The 25,550-nt window shown below is 37.4% G+C and overlaps 1 protein-coding gene across 2 annotated transcripts in view; it reads right to left on the bottom strand.

Moving 5' to 3' along the window:
* The window catches only part of ACADM (acyl-CoA dehydrogenase medium chain), an 88,844-nt gene that overhangs the window by 51,776 nt on the left and 11,518 nt on the right, over window positions 1–25,550 (bottom strand). Inside the window, exons 6-10 of one of the 2 annotated variants that reach the window (XM_060410891.1) lie at window positions 25,299–25,376; window positions 13,774–13,908; window positions 11,587–11,691; window positions 6,973–7,113; window positions 6,325–6,420 (exon numbers count right to left, since the gene is read on the bottom strand). In XM_060410891.1, the coding sequence (XP_060266874.1) occupies window positions 6,325–6,420; window positions 6,973–7,113; window positions 11,587–11,691; window positions 13,774–13,908; window positions 25,299–25,376 (555 nt within the window). Of the gene's footprint in view, window positions 1–3,386; window positions 7,114–11,586; window positions 11,695–13,773; window positions 13,909–25,298; window positions 25,377–25,550 lie in introns of those variants that run through there. The other variant, XM_060410892.1, reaches the window with a different exon arrangement.

The following is a 25,550-nucleotide window of genomic DNA, read 5'->3' as shown; positions in this document are numbered from 1 at the left end:
TTGATGGGGTCCCAAAGAGTCGGACACGACTGACGACTGAACTGAACTGAACTGAAACTATATACTTTATTGAAATTTGGCCAAGTTTTCCACCAATGTCCTTTCTCTGTTGTAAGATTGTATCCAGGATTCCAACTGAATTTAATTGTTATTTCTTCCTAGTCTTTCCAAAGCTGTTAAGATTCCTCAGTGTTTCCTTCTCTTCTACGACCATTGTGCACTTGTAAAAATACTAATTGGTTATATTTTGTAGAATGTCCCATAGATTGGGTTTGCATGATGTTTTCTCAGGACTGGAATGAGGTTATATATTTTGATTAAGAAAAATACCATAAAAATTATATGGATCCTTCTGAGAGCTCCTGGGATTTTTAAAAGAAAATTGCCATAGACAGTGAAAATAATGTGGCACTGTTATCAGGTGCTGATGGGAAAATGATAAGGACAAATAAAAGATGTTTTTATCCTCTAGAGGTTCATAATCAAACAGGGAAAGTGTTAGTCACTCAGTTGTGTCTGACTCTTTGTGACCGCATGCACTGTAGCCCACCAGGCCTCGTTGGTCCATGGCATTTCCAGGCAAGAATACTGGAGGACGCCATGTCCTTCTCCAGAGAATGTCGCCAACCAAGGAATCAAACATAGGTCTCTTGCATTGCAGTCAGTTTCTTTACTATCTGAGTCACCAGGGAAGCCTAATCAAATAGGAAACATATAAATATTTTCAATAGGAGACAGTAAGTTACCTGTGAGTTATATGGCCAAGATATGTTATAGGATGGAACTATGTCCACCATACCTTGATATGTGAAAAGTTTCTAATATGAAGTATGCTTACAACGTTGGAAAAATATATTCATGACCCAAAAGAGCAGAGGACACTTTCTATTTAAAGAGTTAATGAAACATTCTACATGATAGATAACATGTCAGACCACAAAAAAGTCTCAATAAGGGTAATAAGGTTGAAATCATGTCAAATGTCTTTTCTGACCACAGCGGTAGAAACTATAAATCAAAACAGAAACAATCCTGTAAAACACATGAAAAATGTGGAATGTAAACAACATGCTATTAAAAAAAAATAGATCTCTTAAGAAATCAAAGAGGAAATTTAAAAATACCTGGAGACAAATGAAAATGGAAACATAACATTCCAAAATCTATGGACATAACAAAGCAGTTCTAAGATGGAAGTTTATGGCAATTCAGGCCTTCCTCAAGGATTGAATGAATTAATGCATGCAGTACTGTTTGTTGAGAAGTTCACAGTGCAAACATATCATAAGTGCTAGAAGTAGAAAGGTTTCCAAAACAGAAATCTACCACTTGTGCGGAGCTTACATTCTAGTGAGGCAGTAAGAAAGGTAGCAGACAAACGCGTCCCATGATATAATGTTGGGCAGTGCTAAGAGCTATGAAGAAAAAGGGTGATCTTCCCAGGTGGCACTAAGTGGTAAAGAATCAGCCTGCCAGTGCGGCAGACACAAGAGACACAGGTTCGATCTCTGGGTTGCAAAGATCCCTGGAGCAGGAAATGGCAACCCACTCCAGTATTCTTGCCTGGAAAATCCCGTGGACAGAAGAGCCTGGCAGGCTACCATCCATGGCATTGCAAAGAGTCAGACACGACTAAGCACACATGCATCAGTCACAGTCATCATTATATCAAATGTTTCAGGTGTTACTCTACACAAGGTAATCAACCAGACCACCTGACCTGCCTCTTGAGAAACCTGTATGCAGGTCAGGAAGCAACAGTTAGAACTGGACAAGGAACAACAGACTGGTTCCAAATAGGAAAAGGAATACATCAAGGCTGTATATTGTCACCCTGCTTATTTAATCATATGCAGAGTACATCATGAGAAATGCTGGACTGGAAGAAGCACAAGCTGAAATCAAGATTGCTGGGAGAAATATCAATCACCTCAGATATGCAGATGACACCACCATTATGTCAAAAAACGAAGAGGAACTAAAAGCCTCTTGATGAAAGTGAAAGAGGAGAGTGAAAAAGTTGGCTTAAAGCTCAACATTCAGAAAACGAAGATCATGGCATCTGGTCCCATCATTTCATGGGAAATAGATGGGGAAACAATGGAAACAGATGTTATTTCTTTGGGCTCCAAAATCACTGCAGATGGTGACTGCAGCCGTGAAATTAAAAGACGCTTACTTTGGAAGAAAAGTTATGACCAACCTAGATAGCATATTCAAAAGCAGAGACATTACTTTGCCAACAAAGCGTCTCTAGTCAAGGCTATGGTTTTTCCAGTGGTCATGTATGGATGAGAGTTGGACTGTGAAGAAAGCTGAGTGCCGAAGAATTGATGCTTTTGAACTGTGGTGTTGAGAAGACTCTTGAGAGTTCCTTCGACTGCAAGGAGATCCAACCAGTCCATTCTAAAGGAGATCAGCCCTGGGTGTTCTTTGGAAGGAATGATGCTAAAGCTGAAGCTCCAGTACTTTGGCCACCTCATGAGAAGAGTTGACTCATTGGAAACGACTCTGATGCTGGGAGGGACTGGGGGCAGGTGGAGAAGGGGACGACAGAGGATGAGATGTCTGGATGGCATCACTGACTCGATGGACGCAAGTCTGAGTGAACTCCAAGAGTTGGTGATGGACAGGGAGGCCTGGCGTGCTGCGATTCATGGGGTCGCAAAGAGTCAGACACGATTGAGCAACTGAACTGAACTGAACTGAGTCAAGGGTACATTCTTTAGTGAAATGAATGAGGAAGTGGATATCTGCCTGGAGGAACAAACATAAAAACAACAACAAAAGGTCACTTTTTGTTGATGACAGAAGACCACTGCAAGTACTCTGGATTTTGATCTGAGTGTGATGAGAAGACATTGAAAGAATTTTGAGCATAAAGTGGTTAAAAAAGGAGATATAAGTTTTCTAAGTATATCTTATTTCAGTCTCAAGTCCCAAATAGTATTTCTCCTCATTCATTTTCCACCAAGACATGGAAATCATGGGGAAGAGGTATTGCCTGCTAGCAATAATAATCAATGCAAATGACAGTTACTCATAAGGGATTCTTTCATATCATCCCAAACTACTCCAACTTTAACCTGGATGGAGGATTTTGACTAGACAAAGGAGTAAGCAGTTATTGCCTACTATCAGGAGATTTTATCATCCTGTAATTTGTTATCGGTGTTCCTAGTTTTACTTTTTGATAAGAAAAAGTACCATCCTCTGTTTTTGTCAGTTTTCTTTACCCACAGCAAGTTAAGCACTAGAGGATAGTGACACAGTGTTCTCTGAAAGAGAAGTAGTAATAACAATGGGAAACATGAGAGTGAACAGGAGAGCTATGATTAGAATACTACACTCAATAATGTCCCTTAAAACAAAACTAAAAAAAAATCTTTTTCTTGAAGTAACAGACCAAAGCTATGTATAAATCACTAGCTTCATATCTCCTTTGTTTAGCTTAGAAAAGTAGTAAGCAAAAACACACTTTCTATACTTAACAGTAAGAGCCCATGGAGGCAAAAATATCATTGTGCAGATAGTAAGAATACAAAAAAAGACTCTTTAGAGTCTGTAAGAAGAGGAACATGAAATATTCTATTTTGAGTTGAAAATAGCCAGAAGAATATCAGATAGTTGGTGAGAAGGACCTGAAAATGATGTTATCTGTTTATGATTAAACTAAACTAATACTTAATAATAAATACACATTTCACTAATCTGTATACATATAGCTCTGGTGACATAAATGAGCTAATATAAACTCTTTTTGTCCCTAAACACAAAGAAATGTTTGACTTAAAAACAAAACAAGGGGGCTTCCCTCGTGGCTCAGTGGTAAAGAATCTGCCTGCTAATGCAGGAGACATAGGTTTAATCCCTGGTCCAGGTAGATTCCACATGCCATGGAACAACTAAGCAAGTGTGCCACAAATATTGGGCCTGTGCTTTCGAGCCCAGGAGCTGCAACTACTGAGCCCACGTGCCAACTGTTGAAACCTCTCCATTCCAGAACCTGTGCCACGCAACAAGAGAAGTCACTCCAATGAGAAGCCCACTCACCACAACTAAGAGAGTAGACCCTGCTCACTGCAACTAGAGAAAAGCTTGCAAGTATAGCAACAAAGACCTAACACACTAAAAAATGAAGTTATTTTAAAAATAAAAGCAAAATAAAACAACTCAAAGGAAAGAAACTAATCTCCAACGGCCTCCAAAAATTTAATCCTGATTGAGAAGCAATGACATGGGAAAGGAAAAAAAATCAGACTGAGATTTGAGTCTAATGTGATAGGAGTTGGAGTTTTAATGAACACAGAACAGGAGACATGTGAGAATGAAAAAGATGAGGGGCTGAAATTGAGATTCTCTGCCTATAAGAACTTCTCTTCCTAAGGAAGAACTAAAAGTCTCAGCTCATCAAGGCAAGAAGGCCAAAGAAGCTTATTTCTTGCCCAAGATTCTGTCTGGGAGATTTAAAAAAGGAATCTCTTTTAAGCATGTAGTCAATGTATACAGCTGTGGTATAGGATTTCACAAGAGGAGAAATTCATGTGAAAAAAACAGCTCTAACAATGCTGAAACCTCTGGGCTACCTGATAAAAATACTGGTCTCTTGAATACTTCCACAATGCATTGAAGGAAACTAATGAATGCTGCTGCAGATAAGCTTATAAGCAAAAATCAAGACAGGAAAAACTGGTCATAACAGAGAGATCAGATGCAGCAGGCCAAAATATTAGCCACCCTAAGAACTTGAAATAACAGAGAAAAATCAGAAAGTGACTATAACTGAAGTTTTATATAATTAAAGAGATAAAAAGGAGAAAGAAAAGCTATGTTGAAAATCCAGGCCACCATAAAAGAAAGGGTAGAAATGAAAAAGAACCAAACATAAATTCTATAAATGAAAGAAGTCATTAAATGGACTGAAGAGGAGATTAGATGTAGGGTTAAAAAAAACCTGAAAAGCAAATCTGAGAAAGTTATCTAGATTATAGCAAAAATAAATTACATAACTGAGGTTGAGATACAGAAGTATACTAATCCGAGTTTCATCTATAGACCACAAATTGTTACTGGACTGGTTCATGATACACAAAGTGAGAGTAAGCATTTGTAACAATTTGATAGTGTTGTGACATTCTTATTTTATAAAAATAATGGTACACAGCTGACTGGAAATTAAAACCTATCTTCTACCAGATAGTTTGAGAACCACTGACACACAGGGATAGAAATAGGGACTGTCCACTGTGCAATCAATAGTTACAGGAGTTATAGAAGAGAATACAGACAATGGGGAAGCATAAATGTTTGAAAAGGTAAGATTAAAAAGTTCTTGAGAACTGCCTGATAATCCAGTGGTTAGGACTCTGAGTTTCCATTGCTCCAAGGGCCCAGGTTCAATCCCTGGTTGGGGAATTAAGATCCCACAATACATGCTGCGTGGCCAAAACACAAACAACAATAACAAATAGTACTAAAATTGTTTGATTATTTGATAAACAAGAAGACATGAGAAGTAACACGGATTAAGAGCATGAAGTAGAATCCTGCATCTATGATTTCTAAATTGTGTGTTCTTGGACAAATTATTTATTCTAAGCTGCAGCTTCCTGGTCTTTAATGGAAACTGTATAAAATATGGTGGCTCAGAGGGTAAAAACGTCTCCTGCAGTGCGGGAGACCCGGTTCAATCCCCTGGGTTGGGAAGATCCCCTGGAGAAGGAAATGGCAAGCCACTCTGGTACTCTTGCCTGGAAAATTCCATGGATGGAGGAGCCTGGCAGGATACAGTCCATGGGGTCACAAAGAGTCAGACATGACAGAATGACTTCACCAATGGAAATTGTAGTACAAACAAAAGAGTGTACTGGTGGAATTAGATAATACAGGCACTTAAATATTAGGTGTTCTTTTTCTTCTTAATTAACATAAATCCCAAAGCAGACAACAGATATTAATAGTAGCAAAGTCTAAAGAAGATCTACTCTTGGGACTTCCCTGGTGGTCCAGTGGCTAAGACTCACGTTCCCAGTGCAAGGGGCTGGAGTTCAATCCCTGGTCAGATAATTAGATCCTACATGCTGCAACTAAGACCTAGTGCAGCCAAATACATTTTACACACACACACACACACACACACACACACACACATATATATACATATGCAAATCTATTCTTAAACCCACCCTGACACTTCCACTTCACATTATCTTCTTGTTACCAAAGCAGAAATAAACTATTTTTTATTTAAAAGATAGTTTTCAAATATTAAATGAAAATGAATGGTTTTACATTTGAACAAAACAAGTACAGTATTATAATTACCTCTATAAGCAGCTTTCCAAAAGTTTTTCTGTCCAGGGCATACTTGGTAGCTTCATCCAAAGCTCTCTGTGCTAGTCCCACAGCAGCAGCTGCAACCTAGCATTACATTTTACAAAGCAGAAGTTCATGTTGTCTTTAAAACATACATATAATGGCTACTTGCCTAAAATATAAGTTAAAGTTTGCACAAAGAGAAGCTGACCTATACCTTAAGGCAATAAAGGGCGGGGGAAACGACAAACACTTAAATTTATATTTTATATGAATTAAAGGTTAATGGAAGGCATTTGCAAGGCACAGGATCAAAGCCTAGAGATAAATCATTCCTTCTGTTTAACAGGGGAAAGCTTCTCAGGGGAAATATTCCTAATGAGTGAGGCAAGAGGAATGAGTACACACCAGCAGGAATGATTAAATTAAATGTGAAATGCTTCTTTGTAAATCTAACAACTATAGTAATTTTGCTCTTACTAAAATAATTTCTGTAACAGCAAGAATGTGGAAGAATTCTTAGGGAAAAAACCCCTCCATCTTTAATAAAAGCAGATATTTTAAAAGAAATACAGACCAAGCAAACAATGTTAAAGCGAAAATATTCAATATAATAAATGAAAACTCCCATAAAGGTTATTAAGCCATCTTACTTACTGGTGGTCTGGTTTTATCAAATGCTCCCATTGCAATTTTGAAACCAGCTCCCTCACCAATTAAAACATTTTCCTTAGGCACTCTCACATCTTCAAAGACAATTCCTCTTGTATCTGAACATCGCTGGCCCATATTTAATTCCTAATAAGGAAAACAATATGTAGTATGAAACATATTTTGAGCTAGCATAAATTCTTGCTTTAAGCACTGTTAAAGACTTTAAGATTTTCTGCAATTGCCTATTTATATGGAGGTGGGCAAACTATGGTCTGCAATGCCTATTTTCTAAATATAGCGTTACAGGACTACAGTCACACCTATTCATTTACATATTCTCTGTGGCTACTTTCTTGCTCCAATGGTAGAATGAGTATTTGTGACAGAGACCAATTGGCCCTCAAAATCTAAAATACTTGGGTATGCTCTATCTTTTTGACGAAAAAAAAAAAAGTTTGTGAAACTCTCATCTAAAACAATGTTTCACAAACTCAAACTGTTGACTACAAATTGTCACTTACCTGTCAATGACAAATGGCACTTGCTGAGAGCATCTGCCAGTGACTGAACAAGGGCAGTCGCCATTTGCCTCTGCAGAGATTGAACCCTGTGGGGCTGCAGCTGCTGACTTTACCTCCCCAGGGAGTTCAGGGTGGAATGAGGCACTCCGTGCTCCAGGGAATCTGGCAGAACAGGTCTTTAGATGTGTGTGCTGTTACTCAGTTATGTCCGACTCTTTATGACCCCATGGACTGGACTCTAGCCCGCCAGGCTCCTCTGCCCATGGGGACTCTCCAGGCAAGAATACAGGATTGGGTAGCCTATCGCTTCGCCAGGTATCTTCCTGACCCAGGAATTGAACCCGGGTCTCCTGAACTGCAGGTGGATTCTTTACCAGCTGAAGCTACCAGGGAAGCCCTGGTAAAGACCTACCAGTTCTTTAGATAGTTGGGTATTTTCAGGAACTGATTTCATGATCCCACAGAGTCTCCTGGGAAACATAACAGTCCTATTAAGACACTCCTCCTTCCCATTTCCGTCTAGTGGCTCAGATATTAAAGAATCTGCCTACAATACAGGAGACCTGGGTTTAATCCTGAGTCAAGATCTCATGGAGAAGGGAATGGCTAGAAAAATCACTAAATTCCTTCATGGTGACATTAGCTCCTTGGGACTGGCAGAAAACCTCTGTAAAGTAAGCACTTGATTGCACTGAACTCCCCTTCACCAAGATCTTATATATTGACGTTCCCTGACTGCCTCTTTGGAGCTGTCTCTCAGAACTATCTGAGGTCCTGTCTCACAGGCTGCAGTCCTCGTTTTGCCCCAAATAAAACTTAACTCACAGCTCTCAAGTTGTTCATCCTTTTTCGTCAACAAAACCAACAGTAGTCTAAAGTTTACATGTACATATTACCCACAAAGACAGATTTCATTGTATGTTTGAAGACTATCTTTTACCACAAATGTCAGTAAAAGCATTTAACATAATTTGCTTTGGAGCATTTAATTTTAGCTTAACTAATAGAACTAGCAATGTACTGAGTAAAAGCTGAACTTCTGTTAATATTTATCTCCACCTCTGAGAATTAGGGGTTCTGAGATAGAATTTACATGTAGAAAAATTAACTTTTAACATACACATTTCTAATAGTTTTGACAGATGTACTATATGTACTATCCCCACAATGAAGATATTATAGTATGCCTAAAAGTTCCTTTGTACTCTCTTAGTCAGTTCCCTTACTCTACTCCCAATCCCAAGAAATCACCAATCTGATTTCATCCATAAGTTTTTCCTTTTCCAGAATGTCATATAAATGGAATAAGGTGATCCTTCTGTGTCTGACTTTTCACTTAGCAAAGTGCTTTTAAGATTCATCCATGTTGCTGCTGATCAGTATTTCAGAGAAGCATTCCCCTAAATGGATGTACCATATATCCTTTATCTGCTCACCAGCTGATGGGCATCCCTCACTGCACTGCCACTCCCAAGTTTTCAGTAATTATAAAGAAAGCTGCTATAAACATAGGTCCTTGTTTTTATTTCTCTTGGATAAATATCTAGGAGTGCTGGGTATGTGATAAGTGCATGTTTAACTTGGTAAGAGATTGCCAGGGACATGAAAAGATACTTTTCATCACTAATTATTACAGAAATGGCAATGTAAACTACAATGGGTACCTCACACTGGCCAGAATGGCCATCATTAAAAAGTCTACAAATAAACTGACACAGCTACTATGGAAAACGGTATGGAGATTCCTTAAAAAAACTAGGAATAAAACCACTATACAACCCAGCAATCCCACTCCTAGGCATATACTCTGAGAAAACCAGAACTGAAAAAGACACGTATATTCCATTGTTCATTGCAGCACTATTCACAATAGCTAGAACATGGAAGCAACCTAGATGTCCATCAACAGATGAATGAATAAAGAAGTTGTGGTACATATATACGCAATGGAACATTATTCAGCCATAAAAAGAAACGCATTTGAGTCAGTTCTAATGAGGTGGATGAACCTACAGCCTATCATACAGAGTGAAATAAGTCAGAAAGAGAAACATAAATACTGTATTCTAATGCATATATACGGAATCTAGAAAAATGGTACTGAAGAATTCATTTGCAGGGCAGCAGTGGAGAAACAGACATAGAGAACAGACTTATGGACATGAGGAGAGGGAAGGAGAGGGTGAGATGTATGCAGAGAGTAACATGGAAACTTACACACCATATGAAAATGGATAGCCAAGGGGAACTTGCTGTATGTCTCAGGAAACTCAAACAGGGGCTCTGTATCAACCTAGAGGGGTGGGGGATGGGGAAGAGATGGGCAGGAGGTTCAAAGGGAGGGGATATGTATACCTACGGTTGATTCATGTTGAGGTTTGACAGAAAACAACAAAATTTGGTAAAGCAATTATCCTTCAATTAAAAATAAATAAATAAAAGTCTACAAATAATGCTGGAGACGTGGAGAAAAGAAACACTTTTACACTGTTGGTGGAATATAAATTGGTGCTACCACTATGGAAAGCAGTATGAAAGCAAAAATGGTAGTCATTCAGTTGTGTCCAACTCTTTGCAACCCATAGCCCACCAGGCTCCTCTGTCCATGGAATTCTCCAGGCAAGAATACTGGAGTGGGTAGCCATTCCCTCTCCAGGGGATCTTCCAGACCCAGATATTGAACCTGGGTCTCCTGCATTGCAGATTCTTTATCATCTAAGCCACCAGGGAAGCCCAGAAAACAGTATGGATGTTCTTCAAAAAAACAAAAGTAGGGTTACCATATGATCCAACAATTCCACTCCTGGGCATATACCCAGACAAAACTATAATCTGAAAAGATACATGTACCCCTAGTTTCTAGTGGCACTATATACAATAGCTGAGACATGAACCCAACCTAAATGTCCATCAACAGAGGAAAGGATAAAGAAGATGTAGTATATATATACAACTGAATGTTCCTCAGCCATAAAAAGAATGAAATAATGCCGTTTGCAGTAACTTAGATGGTCCTAGAGATTATCCTACTAAGTGAAGTAAGTTAGAAAAAGAAAGGCAAATACAATATGATATCACCCTACATGTGGAATCTTGGAGTAGGAAATAACAACTCACTCCAGTATCCTTGCCTGGAAAATCTTACGGACTAAGGAGCCTGGCAGGCTATAGTCCATGGGGGTCACAAGAGTTGGACGTGACTGAGCACATATGTGCAATCTAAAATACGAGACAAATGAACATATCTACAAGACAGAAACAGACTCCCAGACACACAGAACAGACTTGTGGTTACCAAGGTGGGTGGTGAGGGAGGAAGGATTGAGAGTTTGGGATTAGCAGATGTAAACTAATATATCCAGAAAGGATAAACAACAAGGTCCTACTATACAGCACAGGGAACTGTATTCAATATCCTGTGATAAACTATAATGGAAAAGAATATGAAAAATATATATATAACTGAATCACCCTTCTGTACAGCAGAAATTAACCCAACATTATAAATCAACTATACTTCAATGATATATATATATATGAAAAAAGAAATTGCCAAGATAGTTATTTCCCCTCAATGTTTTATTTTAAAAATTTTCAAACCAACAGAAGAACTGCAAGGAGTAAAATGAACACCTATATACCTTTGCCTAGATTCACCAATTGTGGCACATTTGCTTTATTTCTGTGTTTTGTGTGTGTGTTTAACTATTAGCTATTAGCATTATTTGTTGAATTATTTGAGAGGAAGTTGTAGATACCATGACCCTTCTTAAGAGAAAAATATGATCTGGTTTTTAATAAGCAGCATGAGAAGCAGGAGCAATGAGAATATAGACAAATTGTAAACATAAAGAATTGTATATGTATACAAATTGTATACAATTCGGCCACTCTTTCAAATGACTTGAAACAACTATTCTCAACTTAAAAATCTTCAGGAAGGATTATTTTACCTGATAACATCAAATGCAGCTTTATTTTTATTGCAACTTAATACAAACAAAATGTTTTCAATAAAGGAAACTGAAATTAGTAATTTTTAAAGTTATAGTTAAAACAATATTGGAGGCCTTGATCACTATAAGTACACACTTACCTTTCTTCCAATCTGTATTCCTGGGGTGTCTGCTTCCACAATAAAGCCAGTAAAGGCTTTACTAGCAGGAGCCTTAGGATCCGGATCAGAACGAGCCAATAAAAATACCTAATAAACATGATGATAAATATAATGGTATCAGCAGATAACAACATACAACATATGATGACTTCCATCTCAGTTAATCCTCCCAACAATCCCAATTATTATTACTCCCATTTTATAGAAGAAATGAAGCATCAGAAAGATTTAAAAGCTTGCCCAGGTCATAATCTTATGATGTGGCAGAGCTAGTATTTCAACCCACATCTACTTCTTCTTTCCCAGAAAGATTTTAAAATGCAACATGAGGAGAAAAGGAAAACATCCAAATATCCATGTAACCCATGTTCTAAATAGCCTGAAAAGGAGAATTTTTCAAAATTCCCTAAACAACAAATTTATTTTCTGTGCTTAAAACTAACAAACTATCACTCATTCTACAGTTTTACTTAATAGTTTAAAAAATAGTAAAAACTCCTTTTCCAGTTTCACATTTTACCTAATTTGTCTTATTACATAATGAGTTGTACTTAATGAATTCTTACAGTTGTGAAAGTTTCTAGTCCCATTATAGGATTTCTCTCACTTGTTACATTGTAATCATTTCTTCACTTTTTTATTACCTGGTGATATTATGATAACTCAAAATAATATCTGCTGCTGCTAAGTTGCTTCAGTCGTGTCCGACTCTGTGCGACCCCATAGATGGCAGCCCACCAGGCTCCCCCGTCCCTGGGATTCTCCAGGCAAGAACACTGGAGTATGCCACATTTTCCAACGCATGAAAGTAAAGTGAAAGTGAGGTCGCTCAGTCGGGTCCGACTTAGCGACCCCATGGACTGTAGCCTACCAGGCTTTTCCGTCCATGGGATTTTCCAGGCAAGAGTACTGGACTGGGATGCCATCGCCTTCTCCAACAATATCTAGCACTCCATAATACTGAACACTCATAAAGTGGTGGACATATTTAAGATAGACAGTAAACTCACTCTCAGGAATAATGCTTTTCTTGCCAAAAATAATGCTGAAAGAGCACACATATATATATTGAATCAGAATTTTTGCAGACAAGGAAAGATAGTCCATTTTAGTTCATTATTCCAATCAGCAGAGAGAACTTCCTCTGTAAGTTTCTATGTATATACTTGTAATGATGAGTAAATACATTTTCCCATGACAACTTACATATTAGACAGAACCACTATCGAAATGCTTGTCCTTATGCTGAGCTATACTCTACATTTGTCTCACTTTCACCCATTTATTCTAAACTGGCTTTCTGAAGCAAATGTATGAACCTAGTCTTCTTTGTATGAGACATTATTTCAAAAATTTTAATTCTTCCAATACAAATCTAATTCCTTTATTCTTTACAGGACACGTTTTCCGCCTTCACCCTAATCAAGAACATTTACTTGCTTTTGAATTTATTCCATTTTGTCAATGCCTGTCTTAAAAAGTGTTTCTAGTACTGCTGCCATTTTTTCCTGTTTGTTTCACGCTATACTTCAGCAAGAAACTACATTCACTTCTTAAAGGCAGATACATTGACGGTTGATTCCTATTGACTCTTTTTCATTTTTTTTTTTCACAAATAGTGCTATCAAATATGTTTTCCTTCAACATTTTATATTTATACAAGTGATTTTATGACATTCTGTTGAAATTCATGTCACTATTTTTGAACTTACATACTTGGGCCTTTTAGATTTTTTTAAGTAAAATTCTGTCCACTCTAAAAGATGATGCTTATTGCTCAGGATTAGAGAAATGTGCTATACCAGTGACTTTCCTTTTTCCTCAGAGTCTTAGGGGAAATGGCTCCAAGGAGGTTCTGGTGCAGAGAATGGAGAGTAGGTGTAGTGAGCCAAGTAGATGGAGCTCTAGCTTTCCTAGTTAGATTCAACTAGAGCAGGTGTTTTTGTTTTATTTTATTTTACAAATTAAACTTCTGAGACAATTTGAAGAAATAGCTCAGGACTTAGAACTTTTAAAATTACTCAATTATTTATAATCTTTTGGACCATCCAGTTCCGTGAATAAAACTTATCTTAATTGTGGTGGTTTAATAACAAGGGAAAGGAGAGGGGGAGATTCTGAATATGCAATAATGAAGAAACAATGTATAGAGATGTTTTAAACAACATACCAATTAGCTTTTCCTCCATTGGTTATCCACATCTTCTGACCATTAATGATATACTCATCTCCTTTCTTTTCTGCTTTGGTTTTTATACCAGCTACATCAGAGCCTGCTACAGGTTCTGTTACACAATAGGCCTTGAATATATGGAGAAAAGGAAATAAATAAATGTTATTTATCAAATTATGAACATTTAGAACCAGAAAGGTATCTTATTTTTCTGCCGATAATTTTAAATACTTTAAAATATACAAAAAGAAAATGTTCTCACAGAATCAAACTCTTTAAATGTCAAAACATTTAATATGTAATTTAAAACAAGATGTAGGATACCAATTATTGTTGTTCAGTTGCTAAGTTATGTCCAACTCTTTGCGACCCCATGAACTGCAGCACACTAGGTTTCCTGTCCTTCACTATGAAGAATACCAATAATCTATGTCAAAAATTAAAATGTTAGGTATCTTCAACCAAGTTAAATTCAATTTCACATGAACTCATTCATTCAAACATGTACTGAGTCGTATCTACTATTTACCAGATTATAAAAGAGGAGATGAAAATATCTTGTCTTCAAAATTTGTACAATGTAACAGTGAAGTGAAGTTGCTCAGTCATGTCGGACTTTTTGTGACCCCATGGACTGTAGCCTACCGGCTTCTCCATCCATGGGATTTTCCGGAAAAGGTACTGGAGTGGATTGCCATTTCCTTCTCCAGAGGATCTTCCTGACCCAGGGATCGAACCCAGGTTTACCTGCTTTGCAGGCAAACACTTTACCCTCTGAGCCACTAGGGCTAGATGTAACAGTAGAGATGAATACTATAGAATACTATACTGTAATGACATATCTAAGTATTATAGTCATACATACAGGGCTTAAAAACTAGGCTTAGTTTTAGGGTGTCCAGAAAGCTTCCAGAGGTGATGCTTAAATTAAGTCTCAAAAATGAAAAGGAATACTTAAAGATAATCAGATTCTATAACATGTATACAGATTCTATAGTATGTAAAGGAATGGTAGAAAATTAATCTGGAAGAAAGGAAGGGAACAGATGACAAAAACACTTTTATTATACTAAGTTAAATTTTATCTGGTAGAAAGAACAGGAGCCTCTTAAGACTCTTCAACAGAGGTGTGACAAGATGTAAACAGTAATGGATACAGGGATAAGTTCAGTTCATTTCAGTCACACAGTTGTGTCCCATTCTTTGCCACTCCATGGACTGCAGCACACCAGGCCTCACAATCCATCACCAACTCCTGAAGTATACTCAAACCCATGTCCATTGAGTCAGTGATGCCATCCAACCATCTCATCCTCTGTCGTCCCCTTCTCCTCCTACTTCAATCTTTCCCAGCATCAGGGTCTTTTCAAATGAGTCAGCTCTTCATATCAGATGGCCAAAGTATTGAGTTTCAGCTTCAGCATCAGTCCTTCCAATGAATATTCAGGACTGATCTCCTCTAGGATGGACTGGTTGGATCTCTTTGCAGTCCAAGGGACTCTCAAGAGTCTTCTCCAACACCACAGTTCAAAAGCATCAATTCTTCGGCACTCAGCTTTTATACTCCAACTCACATTCATACATGGATGTATGGACTAGTGGAAAACCATAGCCTTGATTAGACAGACCTTGTTGGCAAAGGAATGTTTTTGCTTTTAATATGCTATCTAGGTTGGTCATAATTTTTCTTCCAAGGAGCAACCATATTTTAATTTCATGGCTGCAGTCACCATCTGCAGTGATTTTGGAGCCCCAAAATAAACTTTGACACTGTTTCCACTGTTTCCCCATCTATTTGCCATGAACTGATGGGACTAGAAGCCATGATCTTAGTTTTCTAAATGTTGAGCTTTAAGTCAACTTTTCACTCTCTCTTCACTTTCATCAAGAGGTTCTTTAGTTCTTCTTCACTTTCTTCCATAAGAGTGTGTAATCTGCATATCTGAGGTTATTGATATTTCTCCTGGCAATCTTGAGTCCAGCTTGTGCTTCATCCAGCCCGGTGTTTCTCATGATGTACTCTGCATATAAGTTAAACAAGCAGGGTGACAAGATATAGCCTTGACATACCTTTTCCTATATGGAACCAGTCTGTTGTTCCACGTCCAGTTCTAACTGTTGCTTCCTGATGTGCATACAGATTTCTCAAGAGGCAGGGATGGTGGAAGGCATGATTTCCCAAGACGATAAAGGGAAGGTGGAAGGGCGAACAATGGGTTGCTGAAGTTCATTCACGTTTACTGGGTGAAGTTCCTCACCCTAAGGTACTTACTAGTCCAAAGAGAGAAATCTTAACAGTTCATTTTAATTCAAAGTAGTAAGGGACCATAAGGACATCAGAAATGACTACTTAGACCTATAGAAGGGTGGGAGGTGAGTGATAAGGAGGGTAATAAGAATACGTTTGGAGAAGATACAATGAATACTCATTGGAGGAGATAAGTCTTGAAGGACAAATAAATGAGGCAAGCAGATCTAGGCACAGAAGAATGAAATAGCATTGTGCAGGGCAAAGTACTAGCAGTTCAGGTGTCGTTTAGGCAGTAAGTCATAACTCTTTGCAACCCCATGGATTGCGCATACCAGGCTTCCTGTCTTCAATATCTCCCAGAGTTTGCTCAAATTCATGTCCATTAAGTTCAGTTCAGTTCAGTCGCTCAGTCGTGTCTGACTCTTTGGGACCCCATGAATTGCAGCACCAGGCCTCCCAGTCCATCACCAACTCCCAGAGTTCACTCAGACTCACATCCATCGAGTCGGTGATACCATCCAGCCATCTCATCCTCTGTTGTCCCTCCTCCTGCCCCCAATCCTCCCAGCATCAGAGTCTTTTCCAATGAGTCAACTCTTCATCAGGTGGCCAAAGTACTGGAGTTTCAGCTTCAGCATAATTCCTTCCAAGGAAATCCCAGGGCTGATCTCCTTCAGAATGGATTGGTTGGATCTCCTTGCAGACAGGGGCCTCTCAAGAATCATCTCCAACACCACAGTTCAAAAGCATCAATTCTTCGGCACTCAGCCTTCTTCACAGTCCAACTCTCATATCCATACATGACTACTGGAAACCATAGCCTTGACTAGACGGACATTAGTCGGCAAAGTAATGTCTCTGCTTTTGAATATGCTATCTACGTTGGTCATAACTTTTCTTTCAAGGAGTAAGCGTCTTTTAATTTCATGGCTGCAATCACCATCTGCAGTGATTTTGGAGCTCAAAAATAAAGTCTGGCACTGTTTCCACTGTTTCCCATCTATTTCCCATGAAGTGATGGGACCGGATGTCCGTTAAGTAGGTGACACTATATCTAACCATCTATCCTCCATCACTCCCTTCTCCTTTTGCTTCAGTCTTTCCCAGGATCTGGGTCTTTCCAATTAGTCAGCTTTTGGAATCAGGAAGCCAAAGTATTGGAACTCCAGCTTAAGCATCAGACTTTCCAATGAATATTCAAGGCTGATTTCCTTTAGGACTGACTGGTTTGATCTCCCTGTAGCCCAAAGGACTCCTAAGAGTCTTCTCTAGCACCACAATTCAAAGGTATCAGTGGATTTTTTTTTTATCAATTATATAAGTCTAGCCAAAATAATATCTAAGAGATAAGTCCATGTAGGAAGGAAAAGATCAGATTTAAACATAAGTCATACAGATCATAGCATTAGCACTGTTGATTTATATAAAACTTACTCTTGACTTAAATTGCCAAATCATCTCCCCATTGGTGTTAGGTTTGGTACATAAATCATACAGATCATAGCATTAGCACTGCTGATTTATATAAAACACTCTTGGCTTAAATTGCCAAATCAGTCTCCCCATTGGTGTTAAGGTTCGGTATACTCACTGAATAGCCTATTAAGTCTCCAGTTCCGGGCTTTACTCTCCCCTGACCTTTACCCTCTTACATGGATTTATCTATTAGACATTCTTCTGGGTAATAAATACCTTAAGCAAAATGCATCCCAAACAAAATTATTTTCTGTCCACTCTTCAGAACTACTTCTCGTCTAGATTATCTAAAAGTGGCATTAGTGGTAAAGAATTCACTGGCCAATGCAAGAGATGCTAAAGATGTGGGTTCAATCCCTGGGTTGGGAAGATCCCCTGGAGTAGGGAATGGCAACTCACTCCAGTATTCTTGCTTGGAAAATCCCATGGACAGAGGAGCCTGGAGGCCATAATCTGCTGCTGCTGCTGCTGCTGCTGCTGCTAAGTCGCTTCAATTGTGTCCGACTCTGTGTGACCCCATAGATGGCAGCCCACCAGGCTCCCTGTCCCTGGGATTCTCCAGGCAAGAACACTGGAGTGGGTTGCCATTTCCTTCTCCAGTGCATGAAAGTGAAAAGTGAAAGTGAAGTCGCTCAGTCGTGTCCGACTTAGCGACCCCATGGACTGTAGCCTACCAGGCTCCTCCGTCCATGGGATTGTCCAGGCAAGAGTACTGGAGTGGGATGCCATTGCCTTCTCCGAGGCTATAATGTATGGGGTCACAAAAAGTCAGACGTGACTGACCATGGTATCTAAAATGAGAGTGATGAAACCATTCTACTCTGTACTTATCATACCATGTTAGAGTACTATATTTAACTCTATGATATTTCGGGTCAACTTTAAAAAGGTGATGGGACTTTATTGTGAAAAAGATGAGGAAAACTGGCTCTAATTAGCTTAGAAAAGATAAGATTCATGATAGCCATAATGAAATAGCTGAAGGGTTATATAGGCAAGGGAAAGAATTTGACTTGATAGGAGAAACCTACTATGAAATTATTCAAACTTACTGAACACCTATTATGGTATCAGGCGGTGAAATGATAAAAAGAAATGACACAATCCTTTTCCTCAGGAGCACATAATCTAGAAAAGCTCTAATGGTCAGAGATACTCCCAAATGCAGCTGCTTCAGGAGCCTGTGACTACCAGACAGGAAAACATGAGCTAGATGGTCTTTTCACAGATATGTGATACAGCAAATTCAGATGACACATAAAGTTAACTAGATTATACTCTCCTACCTGGAGATTCAAAGATGTTTTCAGCATCATAACAACAATAAAAGTAGTATACAAATGAACTGTTCAGAAAAATAATGCTTTAAAATACCAAAATTTTAAATATTGATAACTTTGAAATTTTTTCCTCAAAATGTGCTATTAGACATTTCTCTGGTTTATAACGTATACTTTTAGAGCTTATGAAGTGTATGGGTTTGCGTTTCTATACAAAATGGATGGTTTTTGTCTTATTTGATTGCCACAGAGTAATTTGATGTTTTTTTTCAGCAGAAGCCACTTTTGCTTCCATTGTAACTAGTCTTCATTCAGTTCAGTTGCTCAGTCGTGTCTGACTTTTTGCGACCCCATAAATCACAGCACTCCAGGCCTCCCTGTCCATCACCAACTCCCGGAGTTCACTCAGGCTCACGTCCATCGAGTCAGTGATGCCATCCAGCCATCTCATCTCTGTCGCCCTTCTCCTTCTGCCCCAATCCCTCCCATCATCAGAGTCTTTCCAATGAGTCAACTCTTCACAGGAGGTGGCCAAAGTACTGGAGTTTCAGCTTTAGCATCAGTCCTTCCAGGAAATCTGATGGCTGATCTCCTTTAGAATGGACTGGTTGGATCTCCTTGAAGTCCAAGGGACTCTCAAGATCTTCTCCAACACCACAGTTCAAAAGCATCAATTCTTCGGCGCTCAGCTTCACAGTCCAACTCTCACCCATACTACCACAGGAAAACCATAACCTTGACTAGACAGACCTTAGTCGGCAAAGTAATGTCTCTGCTTTTGAGTATGCTGTCTAGGTTGGTCATAACTTTCCTTCCAAGGATAAGAGTCTTTTAATTTCATGGCTGCAGTCACCATCTGCAGTGATATTGGAGCCCCAAAAGATAAAAGTCTGACATTGTTTCCCCATCTATTTCCCATGAAGTAATGGGACGGATGCCATGATTTTCATTTTCTGAATGTTGCGCTTTAAGCCAACTTTTTCACTCTCCACTTTCACTTTCATCAAGAGGCTTTTTAGTCCTCTCTCTTTCTGCCATAAGGGTGGTGTCATCTGCTTATCTGAGGTGACTGATATTTCTCCCAGCAATCTTGATTCCAGCTCGTGTTTCTTCCAGTCCAGCGTTTCTCATGATGTACTCTGCATAGAAGTTAAATAACCAGGGTGACAATATACAGCCTTGACGTACTCCGTTTCCTATTTGAAACCAGTTTGTTGTTCGATGTCCAGTTCTAACTGTTGCTTCCTGACCTGCATACAGATTTCTCAAGAGGCAGGTCAGGTGGTCTGGTATTCCCATCTCTTTCAGAATTTTCCACAGTTTATGGTGATCCACACAGTCAAAGGCTTTGGCATAGTCAATAAAGCAGACATACATGTTTTTCTGGAACTCTCTTGCTTTTTCCATGATCCAGAGGATGTTGGCAATTTGATCTCTGGTCCTCTGCCTTTTCGAAACCAGCTTGAACATCTGAAGTTCACGGTTCATGTATTGCTGAAGCCTGGCTTGGAGAGTTTTGAGCATTACTTTACTAGCATGCGAGATAAGTGCAATTGTGAGGTAGTTTGAGCATTGCCTTTCTTTGGGATTGGAATGAAACTGACCTTTTCCAGTCCTGTGGCCACTGCTGAGTTTTCCAAATTTGCTGGCATATTGAGTGCACCACTTTCACAGCATCATCTTTCAGGATTTGAAATAGCTAATAGGAATTCCATCACCTCCACTAGCTTTGTTTGTAGTGATGCTTTAAGGCCCACTTGACTTCACATTCCAGGATGTCTGGCTCTAGATGAGTGATCACACCATCGTGATTATCTGGGTTGTGAAGATCTTTTTGTACAGTTCTTCTATGTATTCTTGCCACCTCTTCTTAATATCTTCTGCTTGGTCAGACCATTTCTGTCCTTTATCAAGCCCATCTTTGCATGAAATGTTCCCTTGGTATCTCTAATTTTCTTGAAGAGATCTCTAGTCTTTCCCATTCTATTGTTTTCCTCTATTTCTTTGCATTGATCGCTAAAGAAGGCTTTCTTATCTCTTACTGCTATTCTTTGGAACTCTGCATTCAGATGCTTATATCTTTCCTTTCTCCTTTGCTTTTCGCCTCTTCTTTCACAGCTATTTGTAAGGCCTCCTCAGACAGCCATTTTGCTTTTTTGCATTTTTTTCCATGGGGATGGTCTTGATCCCTGTCTCTTGTACAATGTCACAAACCTCATTCCATAGTTCATCAGGCACTCTATCTATCAGATCTAGGCCCTTAAACCTATTTCTCACTTCCACTGTATAATCATAAGGGATTTGATTTATGTCATACCTGAATGGTCTAGAGGTTTACCGTACTTTCTTCAATTTAGTCTGAATTTGGTAATAAGGAGTTCATGATCTGAGGCACAGTCAGCTCCTGGTCTTGTTTTTGTTGACTATATAGAGTTTCTCCATCTTTGGCTGCAAATAATATCATCAGTCTGATTTCGGTGTTGACCATCTGGTGATGTCCATGTGTAGAGTCTCTTGTGTTGTTGGAAGAGGGTGTTTGGAGCCAAAGCTAAAACAATACCCAGCTGTGGATGTGACTGGTGATAGCAAGGTCCGATAAAGAGCAATATTGCATAGAACCTGAATGTCAGGTCCATGAATCAAGGCAAATTGGAAGTGGTCAAACAAGAGATGGCAAGAGTACAGTGACATACTAGGAATCAGTGAACTAAAATGGACTGGAATGGGTGAATTTAACTCAGATGACCATTATATCTACTACTGCAGGCAGGAATCCCTCAGAACAAATGGAGCAGACATCATGGTCAACAAAAGAGTCCAAAATGCAGTACTTGGATGCAATCTCAAAAACGACAGAATGATCTCTGTTCGTTTCCCAAGGCAAACCATTCAATGTAACAGTAATCCAAGTCTATGCCCCAACTAGTAATGCTGAAGAAGCTGAAGTTGAATGGTCCTTTGAAGACCTACAAGACCTTTTAGAACTAACACCCCAAAAAGATGTCCTTTTCATTATAGGGGACTGGAATGCAAAAGTAGGAAGTTAAGAAACACCTGGAGTAACAGGCAGATATGGACTTGAAATGCAGAATGAAGCAGGGCAAGACTAATAGAGTTTTGCAAAGAAAATATCTTCATTACCACACTGCATTTCAAGAAAATTAGTATTTATTTTTATATAATATATTTAAATGATATTCTTAAAATAATAATATTAAAAGATTGTCTTTAAAGATATTAATTTAGTATTCTTAAAGATATTAATATTCTTAAATAGTAAGAGAATATATTACAATAATATTCTTTTATTCATAATTATTTATTTATGAAGAATTTATTTTGCATAATTGTATAAATCCTATGATACAATAATACAAATATAATAATACAATTTGGATAAGGATCTGAGGGTCTACCAGTCTTTTGTAGCAGGAGCCTAGTTTTATTTGCTGTTTTATTCTAAATCCACCTGGTACACAGTATTCACAAATTTAGAAGAATGAGAATAACATTATAAACTTATTAGTGATGATGCTACCACATTATTTTTGTAGATTTTACTAAGGAATTTTGCATTGTTCTCTATTAAATTACTAACTTGTTTGGTCTTACACTCTAAAGGGATTGGAGGTAGTTTATCTAATACATGTCTTTTTTTTTAAATCACAGTGAAGTAAAAGTAAACTAGAAGAATAATATACTATAGCACATGCTTTGAAGTTCAGATAATTACTAACAGAGGACTATAAAACTGGCTCTATGCTTCCTACTTACCAAAACTAAAAATTCTACCTGTAAGTGTAAACTGGCATATAGCAAGGAATTCAGATATTAAGTGAATGGATGGATGAATGAATGGCAGTTAAAGAGAAACAAAGTTTCCCCTGGTATTAGCTATGAAAGAAATTCTCTATTATATTGCAAAAGGGACACTATGTGAAGATATTCTTATAAAAACATAAGTACTTTATCTTACTGTATGCTTCTAAGCTGTTATATGCCCTATTTTCAGAAGAGATTTTGAAGCTAAGTAACTATATAAGATCCTACTGCTACTACATTGCTTGAAGATAGGTCTTGGGACCTCAACTTTAGTATTGTTTCAGTTACATTTCAGCTATTAATACTTCCCAGTTCCACTGGAAATGCATGCTTTTATGACAAGAGTTTTCTTTACCACTGTTAGGTTTCTTCAGACACTTCAAAGTTCTTAGACCATGTTTGGACAAATAAGTTTACTGAAGGTCTTGCCTATGGCAAGCTTGTTCCAACAGTCTAATACTTGTTTCTAGCCATCTAATATTGTATATATTTTAGGTATATGCTGTTTAAAAATTTCACCCAATTTTTAAAAGAAATAGGTTTCTTATTATTTATATATATATATATATATATATATATATATATATATATATACACAATAATACAATTAGTTTTGATTTTGGAAAATTTTTCTGTACTAAGTGGTACTGAAAGATAATTATATAGTTCCTTGCTCTGTGATAACCTAGAGGGTGGGATGGAGGGAGTAGGAGGAAGGTCTAAGAGGAGGGGATATATGTGTTGAGTACATATAGCTGATACACTTCATTATACAGCAGAAACTAACACAACACTGTAAAGCAATTATACTCCAATTAAAAAAAATAATTACAGTGTTACCCTTATTTATTTCTGTTCTCATATCCTAAAAGAGTATAACTGATCACACGATCTGGCAAGAGATTAAATCTTACAAATATGTACTCAACCCTGTAAAGTTAAAACCCAAAGACTTATTTTTCTGTATAAATTTTTACCATGACATTATTTTTAAAAGCAACAATTTAAGGAATTTAAATATTCAATAATATGGACTAGTGAAATAATTTATAGTACATCAATTAGATAGCATATTATGTAGTAAAAAATATCACAGTATTTAAAAAGTAGAGCATAAAAATGCTTATTATATTAAAAAGGATATAAAACTGCACATATGACCATAACCATGAAAAATACATCTGTATGTATTAAAAAATCAAGTAGAATATACAGTAATACAGTAAGACAGTTATACCAGTTAACTTCATATCTGAGGGATTACAGACATTTTTGTTCTTCATATCTTTCTAAATCTTCTATATCATTTTCATAATCAGAAAAATTTTTTAAATATTAATTTCTACAAAGTTTTAAAAAATACAATAGTATTATAATTTTATAAATATTATTGGGCATTAACTGAAACAGTATAAATTAAGCAATACTTTGAATCAATATACCTATTGATTATTTTCATTTTCACCACTGGCTTCATATTTGAGTATATCAATTGCAGTAGATACATATGTGAGTATATATTATGAGCTAGAAGGGGGAAAATGTACAGCAAATCGTTATTAATTCAGAGATCAGAATACTTTAGGGACTAGAATGAGTATATTTTTACATATATTAAAGATATGAATAACAAAACTGTCAAAGGAATGTTTAAAATATTTAAACTACTTTTATAAGACTTTACTATTTTAGAAATACCTATTTATAACTAATAAGATAATTACAAATACTCTTATCAGTACATTAAGTTCTTCTAACCATCTCTCTATGCTACAATTTTTTAGCTTGTTTCTAACATTTTATACATTACAAGAAAAGAACCTGGATGTTTCACACAATTCTTAGATAATATTGAAATTTAGCCTTCTTAGAAACTTTCATTTGTTGAAACAAATTGACAATTAAGTAGGAAATACATATAAATGTCTTTTATTAGTTTGCCTGAAATTTAGGCCCTGAAATAAACTTAAAATATTTTCAAATATTACTTTCTATTCTTTCAGACTGATTCTCACAAGTAGCTCAAAACTAATAACCATTTACTAGGTTTCAGTATCACAATCAGACCCCTAGACTGAAATCTGTTTGACTAATACCCAAAAGAAAGAAAAATCCTTATTAAAGTCACTTTCAAAATAAAAACTCAGTATGCATGTGTAAAATGTATGAAAATATCTTTTAAAAAAATCCAATTTAAAAATTAGTTGAGTAACTCTCAGAAAATTAAATCTATAACTCTCTCCTGAAGTCACTTAGTCATTCAACAGTTATCTTGTCAGTCATATTAATTTCTTATTAGTTCAATAAACTATTAGTTCAAACATCTAGAATTATATATTCGATCTGAACTTCCTGACACAACTACTCAGTTCGAGAGCTCCAGAGTGCTCCATTAAGTAGATATTTCTTGCCTGGAAATAAGTTAGAGGATTCTTATGATACTTTTCTGGCATCCTAGAAACATCATAAGTAGGTTTCTTTTTCTGAAACAGGCAAGAGAATAATTTTTTGAAACTTTTGGCATCCCAGAAACACTACTGTACCTAAATATGTTGCTTTTGTTTAGCATGTTACATAGCCCAATGTATATATACAGACTGAAAAGGAAAAAGAGCACGCTTATTCCTTTCTTCTTCTATTTTTATTCCTTTCTTAAATGTGAAATAAAGTAGCTGCTGCATATACTCACACACAATGGCTCCTCAGTCATTCTCCCCAAATATTTCTTTTGTTGTTGATCATTTCCAGCAATAATAACAGGCATTTGCTGTCAACCAAAGGGAAGTGACATTAAAAAAGCAAGATATTTTAAAATTAGGTATGTCAATTCTTTCTTTATTTCTGGCCTCGCTGCACAGCTTGTGGGGTTTTAGTTTCCCAACCAGTGACTAAAGGCCCTCGGAGCAGTGAAAACTCAGAGTTGAAACCACTGGACTTCCAG

Source organism: Ovis aries, chromosome 1, assembly GCF_016772045.2.
Source record: "Ovis aries strain OAR_USU_Benz2616 breed Rambouillet chromosome 1, ARS-UI_Ramb_v3.0, whole genome shotgun sequence".
NCBI lineage: Eukaryota > Metazoa > Chordata > Mammalia > Artiodactyla > Bovidae > Ovis > Ovis aries.
Note: the sequence above shows the minus strand (reverse complement) of the source record. Positions and strands in the feature narration are given on the sequence as shown.